Genomic DNA, 8,624 nt, shown 5'->3' with positions numbered 1-8,624 from the left:
TGGTACTTTATGATAATCAGTCTCATAAAATAGTAAAATCATAAAGTGATTACATATACTTTGTTTAAAATTAAAAAAATATATATGAAGATTCCGAATATGAATATCACACGTACATATTTTTTGTATTGTCCTGTTGATTAGCACTCCGATATCTCAAATTAAAATTTACCTTTTCTCTATATGATCCTCACGTCACTCTAATCGGTCCGATTAGAAAGTCATCAGAACATGATTTACTTTGGTCCAATGAAGCTGGGGCTGCAAGTTTTAGCTCTAAATCTGGTGCCAAGTGTTGAACATTACGACTAGTTAAACCAAAAGAAGTAGGCCTGGAGCTGATTAGCGGTTCATTTAACCAAGTAGGCAATATCAAGTGATGTGTTAAACCCAAGTTTTTGGAGTAAGAACCTGGAGAATAGGCTTCCGTGTTCTTCAATGCTAACCCACAAAAATTGTTGCGTTCATTTAGCTTGGAAATTGAGGACTGGCTGCTCTCCATCTGAAAAATAAAATAAAAAAAGCAATAGTTAATGGAAGCCCATAACGACTAATATAAAGCAAAAGATTAAATGATAATTAATAGAGAATGCAGAAGAGATTAGTGGAGTCAATTACATCGAAGAGGCTAGGGCGGCGTTTCCTTTTGTTGAAGGAGTTTTGTCTAAGAAAATATTTTTGAGCATGACTCGCTACTTGTGTTGGAGTTCTTGTAGTCACAAAGTTCCTAGAAATGCCTCTCCAGTCACCTTTGCCTAGCTTTTGGAGCCCTAGCAGAAAGATCTGGTGCTCTTCTGCAGTCCATGGCACACCTAAAATCACATAGGCATAAATTAATCAATACTATCATTACATTTGTATGAGTGGAAGAAAAGAAACTAAATGACCAATCATTACCCACTCAAAAATTTGAATCCTAATACAAGAACAAAATTATGTAGCATAAATTTCAACAGGAAAAAAAGAAATAAAAATAGATCTGAAATATTAGTTTTCTCTCTTTCATTTTTTTATGTTTCTTATATGCATAAAATCTAACCTTTTGTTTTCTTTATTTCTCTCAGATGATTAATTATTTAATGTTTAGGTACAGTTTTTTTTTTGTTCTTCCTTGGTGTCTAGTGAGTGGAATTTTGAAGCATATCAATATATAGTAGCAAAATGTATAAAACCCTTGGGAATTTTCATTGGAAGGCCATAGTATAATACGGTGAATGATGTATAGTAGAAGAACAACAGGTTTATGGATTTTTATATATCTGAGACTCCATTGTTCAACTCAGAAGAAAAAGAAGAAGAAGATAAAAAAGCTGACCTTTCTTCCTGATTTCTTGGGTAGGTGCAGCAAGTCCCTCGGAGAGATAGCCAGTAGACAATTTAATATCAACATTATCTCCAAAAGTACTAGTAGTAGTAGTAGAAGAAGAAGAAGAAGAAGAAGGAGGAGGAGGAGGAGGAGGTGTAGTAGTAGTGGATGAAGAAGACAAGCAATCCACACTAAAACTCTTCTTCAAGAAAAGATGAGAAGAAGAAGAAGAGTTAGAGTGTAGTTTCACACCAAATAACCGGAGACTTTCTTTCTCAAAGTGGCAAGTTCTTGAATTATGTCCTACATTCCCACAATGTGAGCATTTCCTTCCCATTTCCTTCCTTCCTTTCTCTCTTTCTTCCCGGCGCAAACTAATATAATAGCAATTATTCTACCTTCCAAACAATAACTTTTATCATGAACCTTGAAAATTGAGAGGGATAAAAAGAAAGAAAGAAGCAAAGAAAGAAGATAGAAAACCAAATCACCATGATCAATGTGCTATGTGATTTTATACATACATATAAAGATGGGCTTTGCTTTCTTTTTGGTTGGATTTTTGCACTAAAAACAAAAGGAGAAAAGGATAAATCAAATAAAATAAATAAATAAAAGTTCTCTCTCTATTTGGAATTGGATGTATAATAAAAGCTTATCCCAGTACATGAGCTACATAGATAAAGAGAAGGAGGGGGGGGGGACCTTGCATATCATTCATACGTACAATAATTTATCCAAAGCATTAATACACACATATAAAACTGAATATATTTTTGCTAATTACATGCTATATATGTATGTAGGATTCTACTTCTGACCATATCATATCCATATAAAATGTGCACATGCTTAGGCCAAACCAAGGCCGTATGATCTAATCACATGATGTCAAGATATTTGGGAAACACAGACAACCCACAAAGTGTAACTAAATAATGTAATATTTGAAGAATACTATTTAACATCACTGCTCGAAAATTGTTATATCTGGGCTGTTTTCTAAGTTTATATATCTTATAATTTCAGCATTAAGAAAAGGATGTTCCTTGAACTCTTTTTTCTTTCCTTTTCACATATTATCAAGTAAAATGCACCATCAATCCATTATCAGTTGGTAATTCATCAAAAAAGCATTAATCCTCTTGTATAGTGATGAAAGTCTTTTTGCTTTCTCGTTTGAATCATTTGTGAAGTTTAGTAGGATTCTTTTGTCTATAGATATATACTGCGACATGTAATTAGATTAATATTAGGAGCTAGTTAGCTTTGGTAATGGTATATATAGTTCTTAGGATAGCTGCAATCTTAAAGAGTAGTCTTTAAAAGCTGAAACTAATGGTCCATGAAGTGTCCTTTTACAGCAATAGAAAAGGTTAGGCAAGGAGAAAGCAGCATATAGAATTATTTCAATTTGTATATAAATATATTGTCCTATACTATTACTCTATTAGTAGTATTCTGATGGAGAATAGTCCATGCATGTCTTCTCTTCTCTCCTTTCTTTCTTTAAAAGGAGAGAAGAAGAATAAAGAAATGTGTTGTCCATGGTTATACACTTATGCCCTCCAAATTTGGGCACATTTAGTTTATGGGGAGCAGCATGAATAAAGAAATGAGAAATTGTAAGAAAAAGATGGGTTTGTTGAAGAAGCAGTACTGGAACTGTCCATTATCCACCAAAAGTTATTGAAAATTTGAGCAAATAAACTTAAAATTACGTAAAGATTGGAGAAGAATCCTCTCTCTCTATAATTTGATATTTTTGAGGTGATGATGTTGATCAACCAACACCATTTTTGTTGAAAATTTGGCTAAAATAGGCAGTTACTTGCAAACTAGGAAGCAAAAACAAATGATGGGTGATTTTAAAATTTTATGTAATCTTTGCTAAACTACCATGCTTACTTAAATTTGTTTGTCCAATTCACGAAGGAAGCTTAAGGTGGGGTGTATAGGGTGGGGGCCTACATTAGTACTCTATTATGGGGAAAGACCACCTTATTCATAAGGCAGGCAGCTGAAAATTAACTTATAAAACAAGGGGCTATTTTAGGTCCACTACCTCTTGTCCACATTCTAGAGGACCACCAAGTCTCATAAAGCTACATTTATGTTTATATGTCCTTAAGAAACCAATGTTATGTTATATGAGTATTTTGATATAATTAAGACACAGTTGTCATTAAATTTTTTATCTCCAGTCTTCTCCTTTGCAATCATATGTTGTTGTAGAGTCCATTCCCTTACACCCTTTATCTTTTATACTATTAAACCAACACTTAATTCTTAAGTTACTGATGAATGGGTATGAACTGTCTTAACAATTATAAGATTGGAAGAAGATATTTTATCAGTCCATAGGAATTTTACTCTTCCTTAACGTTAAAACCCTAATTGTGCAAATGACTTTTTTAATCATACATTACAAATGAGAATTTAACTTAATATACTAAAATCACCTTGACACCATTCGAGTGCTTAATTAGAAAGGAAAAAACTAAAATAGAAGCCTTTTCAAAATGTGTGCATAACTAGCCAGTTTGTACCCGCTAACCACAATTGCAAAAAATAATAAAGTAAAGTAAGCAAATAATGGACCAATTTCTCACAACATTATAATTATTTTGTGCCCTTTACTAATTTAATCCCACTTATAAGATAATAATGTCATTATTAAAAAAAAAAAAAAACTATATGTTATCTCTATAAGCAAAAAATTTCCCACGACTCCTAAGTATGCTTTCAGATGCCTACACTCCACAGATATGGTTTGCCTGAAAACAGGAGAACAATATGTTATCAATTATTATTATATAGTAAGATATGGAATATAAATAAAGAGTTAGGTAAAGAACCTGAAGACCCACTGTTTATTACTTATCTTTACCTTAGAAATCTTGTTTTTTTTTTGGGTCGTGACAATCATAAACACTAACAAAGGACTAACTTATTGATAATTCTGAGGATATTATATAGTTTGGGTAAGACCACTACTTTAAATTTCAGGTATGGTTGAAATAGTGTGTGATTGGAAATCACATTCAGCCGAGAAAAACAAAAAGGAAAAGAAATTGTGATTGGAATAATGATGTTTAAAAAAAATTATATAATGGCTAATGCTTTAGCATAAAGAAAGGCCTATAATTGTTAATTAAAGAGCTTTAATCTCTAAAATGTAGGGTTTAAGCAATCACATCTCTAACATATAGGACTAAGGTAGGAACATATCGACAGAAAAATTAAATTACCTTTCCTAATGTTTATATATCTTTTATTGATAAAAATTAATCCTAATATATATGGAAATAAAATAGTTTATTTATTTACTTAAAATCTCCTAAAAATCAGATCCTAAATCATTACACTTATTATTATTTTAAATTGGTTATGAACAATTATTCTACTTACAAATATTCATGGATTTAAAAAAATTTAAAATCTGGCATGTACTAAATGATTAGCATCTCTGAATTGGGTCTTACCAAACTTGTCATGATGAGAATGTTTTTGGACACAAAAATTAAGATTGGTATATATGCATGTGGTTAACATGGCTTTTACCTGTTTATGAGAAAGTAAAGAAAATTCACAATATTTAATAATATGATTTCACTTTCATACTGTAAAATTAATAGACAATGAGAAATGAAGCCAATTTCAACCATAAAAAGTGGTGTATTATGTCAACAACCACAAAAGCAATTAACTAAAGATGCTTTTGCATTATGAGAAAGTTAGATAAGAAGATGAGTTATGGTCATTTTATAACAGGATATGTACATTATTGTATATTGTCTTACATGCAAGGTTCATTGTCATTGGCACTTTGTAAAAGAAAGTAATTTTATCTCAACTTTTTATTTGCCTAAACATCTTGTTCACATGGCATCATTTTATTTGGTATTACCAAAAACACAAATAGGATTAGGGCTGATGATGCACTAAGCATATAATACCATATTAAACACTGGAAAGATAAGTAATATTAGGGTTTGCCATGCATATATCCATTATATGAGATATGGAATTTTGATAATTAATTAATTTAGTGATGGTGTATCTATTTGGTATCATAATTGAGATTAAATTAAAAAAAAAAATCAGTAGCTTAATCTAGTGGTAATTTTAAGAATTGTAAAAATAAAAACTCAAATTTCACCAAACTCAAGAAAGTAAGTTCAAAGATTTTCATTATCGTATAAATTATAATAATAAAAAGAAGACAATATTGTTGATGGGTGGGAGATATTAATGGAATAAAAATATTTTGAAAGAGGAAATTCATGATATAGTTCTGCTAAATGATTTAAATAATGGAGGTAGCAGGGTAAAAGAAAATGCAAGTACTCTTAATAATTAAATTATATATATATATAAAAGAAAAGGATATGACAATTTATTACCTAAATTGACTATCTAACAACAATTACAAAGATAAATCCAAACAGCAATTGCAAGAGACATGATTGAAATTACAGATACCAACAATCTCATTCTCAAATCACAGATTTTGATCTCAAAGAAGCACTTATACTTAAATTCTGTCAAAATATGAATGGGCGTATCTCTGGGATTTTGCTTTTCATTTCACAGCAAAGTGGGATTTTACTGCATGAAACATGACTAAATTAAAGTTTATTATTAGTAATAATTAATAGCACCAATTAACTCCCAGCCAAATGACTAGAATTGCATCAGATAACACTTCCTCATTCACCATATAAAGGAGGCTTTTATTATGTATTATTCTCAGAAATTAAGCCGACTAAGCAAAGGATTACTGCTAAGTAAAAGAATGGAAGGAACATGTTCCTGCTTAAGTAAGGTTGGTGAGAGGTGACATGTATTAGAAAAATCAAATTTGCTGCTCTGGAGCTTTTTGCGTTCCCTTGATAATCAATCTTTTATTTGTGGGTTGGAACTCTCTAAATTCCACAATATATTTTGAGATAAACTTCTATTAATTAACATTAGCAAAAACATCTCATTTACTATGACCTTTTCTATTTTTATAAATATACTTTCGCTTTCAAATTTTAGTATTACGTTTATTATTTTTACATTATTTATCAAATCTAATCAAGTTTATTTAATCAAGCTCATTATTTATCAAATTTTATTATTATATGTTCATTATCTTTACATTATACAAAAGTGTTCTTTTTTTTGCTAACATGGAATCCAATCCTCACTAAAATTACTATATTTATTCTAATTTTTTATCCTTTTTACTTAATGAAAATGTATTATTAAATGATTTTTCAATGATCAATTATTAGATCTATAAACAGAGTTGTGAATTATTAAATTTATAGTATGACTATGCGTGAATCAGTAAACAGTTAACTTTAACTATTAAGTATTTGACTTTAATTTAACTATCATATAATTAATTTTTAAGCTGTTTATTTCGCCTAATTCTAATGTTGCTTTCGCTTTTTAGGTTTATATTGTCAATTAGGTGGTATTTTGGCATATTATTATTCCTTTGATGGAGTTTTAAGTGTTTCAAGTAAAGGGTGCTTTTATGCATCATGACGTCAAATCCATTGAAGTATTACTGTTTAGATGATTATTCTTTGAATGTAGAACTTGGATAAAACGAATCAGTCGAGATCATAAACACTAATGAAGGCCTAATTTTGATATGAAGTTGCAGGATATGTAAGGTTGGATAAAAATTTTCCAGATCTCAAATTGCATTTGGAGATTATTTCTGTATTAATTGAGATTAGGATACTTTATTATGAACGAATTGGGAATGCCCAAATGCATATTTCAAGGTTTTGATAAAAACTTTTTTATATTTTGGTGCTGGAAGAAATACAGAATATTGAGTTCAAAGATTTCAAAGTTTTGATCTGACAATTGTTGACACAAGAATATACATATATATATATATATATACCCACATCAAAGTTGCTTTCTTCTATGAGGAAAAAGAAACAAGAAATAGAATGAAGGTATAGTATAAGGGTAAATTCAGGTTTGGATAAGCTGAGATAAAAGGTGTGGTGGAAATGGCTACAACACTAACACAGTAGAATGATCCAACATGAAAATGTAACCCTTTTCTTTTGGCTATTCCTTTGGATTTATACATTAATTTTCATGTAGAGGACACAGTCTGCAGGTGTCCCCTACTGTCTAATTTTGTCTCCACTGTTGGCATTGCTCTCTCTCCCTACTTTTTTCATCTCAATTTTAGCCAATACAACCCACTAACTTTATAGCCAATCCATGAAAATGTATAGCATCACAAAGAACTATCCAGTCGTCGATTTTACAATTATTCTGGTTACCTACAACACTTGAATTTTACACTAAATAATCCCTTTTGGTTAATGTTTCTATTATTATTTTTAAAAATATTACTATTATTAAACTTTTATAAACTGTAAACATGCAAAACCCTAAGACTATAGATCATGTAAGTATGCAAAACCCTAAAACGGAGATCATGTAAAACATGCAAAAAACCCTAAAAACCGAGAGTTCTTCTTTTTGATTACAAGATACAAGTATATATCTTAGAGTTCTATATCTAGTTAGCTACTTAACAACTTAACTATAACAGATATACAATTCTATTTAAAGTTAAGTTAATTAAACCTATTCAAACTTAACTTCTATTCAAATTTATCTTTCAACAACCATATCTACAACTGAGTCTTCAGATTTCCACATAAACTACAATTTAAAAATATAAAATGGGAATTCGTGTGACATTATTTATATTAATTTATGAAAGATAATTTTGATAGTTACTCACTAAATTAATTATTATAAAAACAAATTGAAGTATAAAAGAAAAAAAAGAGACCATATTTTTCGAGAGATGGAGAAAGTAATTATAAAAGAAGACGTTTTGAGACTACCATTTATGCTTACATTAATTAAAAAATAAATAAAATAATGCTGGTTAAAAACAAGAGCCATCTCTGACTATTCTTCAGAAAGCAATTAAGACCCCAAATTACAAGAAGCTACTGGATAGTACACGAGTGAGTTTATATATATCATGTCTCTGCACTAGAATTCAAATAGAATGTACGATTGTCTGCAATAACTTTTAAAGGAAAGTGACATTTGAACGACCATGGAATCATTTCTGTGGTCATATATATGCACTGCAAACAAAAGGAAAAACCTTTATTTTGTTAGCAGATGCTTAATGCAGCAATGCAAACTAAAAAGGGTTTTTATCTGCCTAAGTAAATTAGAAGAAAACCTAAAGAATTCGAACTCTAGACCTTACGGAGAAGAAACATTAAGAAGTATATATAGAAAAGTGGGGTGATTAAACGTAAGAAAA

At 30.1% G+C, this 8,624-nt stretch overlaps 1 protein-coding gene across 2 annotated transcripts; it reads right to left on the bottom strand.

Annotated features, from left to right (window-relative positions):
- LOC8275608 (transcription factor KUA1) lies at positions 1–1,914 on the bottom strand. 2 transcript variants are annotated; one of them, XM_015717625.3, is made up of 4 exons: positions 1,316–1,914; positions 619–812; positions 412–502; positions 1–282 (listed from the first exon to the last, which is right to left on the bottom strand). In XM_015717625.3, the coding sequence occupies exons 1-4, from the start codon at positions 1,641–1,643 to the stop codon at positions 191–193; spliced, it is 705 nt and encodes a 234-aa protein (XP_015573111.1). In that variant the 5' UTR covers positions 1,644–1,914; the 3' UTR covers positions 1–190. The 2 variants fall into 2 exon arrangements, with proteins under 2 accessions (XP_015573111.1, XP_002516455.1); XM_002516409.3 differs by having other exon boundaries at positions 1–502; positions 1,316–1,905.
- Between the last annotated feature and the right edge of the window lie 6,710 nt (positions 1,915–8,624).

The sequence above is a fragment of the Ricinus communis genome, chromosome 3 (genome assembly GCF_019578655.1).
Source record: "Ricinus communis isolate WT05 ecotype wild-type chromosome 3, ASM1957865v1, whole genome shotgun sequence".
Lineage (NCBI taxonomy): Eukaryota > Viridiplantae > Streptophyta > Magnoliopsida > Malpighiales > Euphorbiaceae > Ricinus > Ricinus communis.
Note: the sequence above shows the minus strand (reverse complement) of the source record. Positions and strands in the feature narration are given on the sequence as shown.

Excerpts from the sequence above, each read along its gene's own strand:
- LOC8275608 (XM_002516409.3), bottom strand. The coding sequence starts at position 1,643 with ATGGGAAGGAAATGCTCACATTGTGGGAATGTAGGACATAATTCAAGA. Across the intron at positions 813-1,315 it reads CCAAGAAATCAGGAAGAAAG|GTGTGCCATGGACTGCAGAA; the intron begins GTCAGCTTTTTT and ends ATGTGATTTTAG. Across the intron at positions 503-618 it reads GCCGCCCTAGCCTCTTCGAT|ATGGAGAGCAGCCAGTCCTC; the intron begins GTAATTGACTCC and ends TTTATTTTTCAG.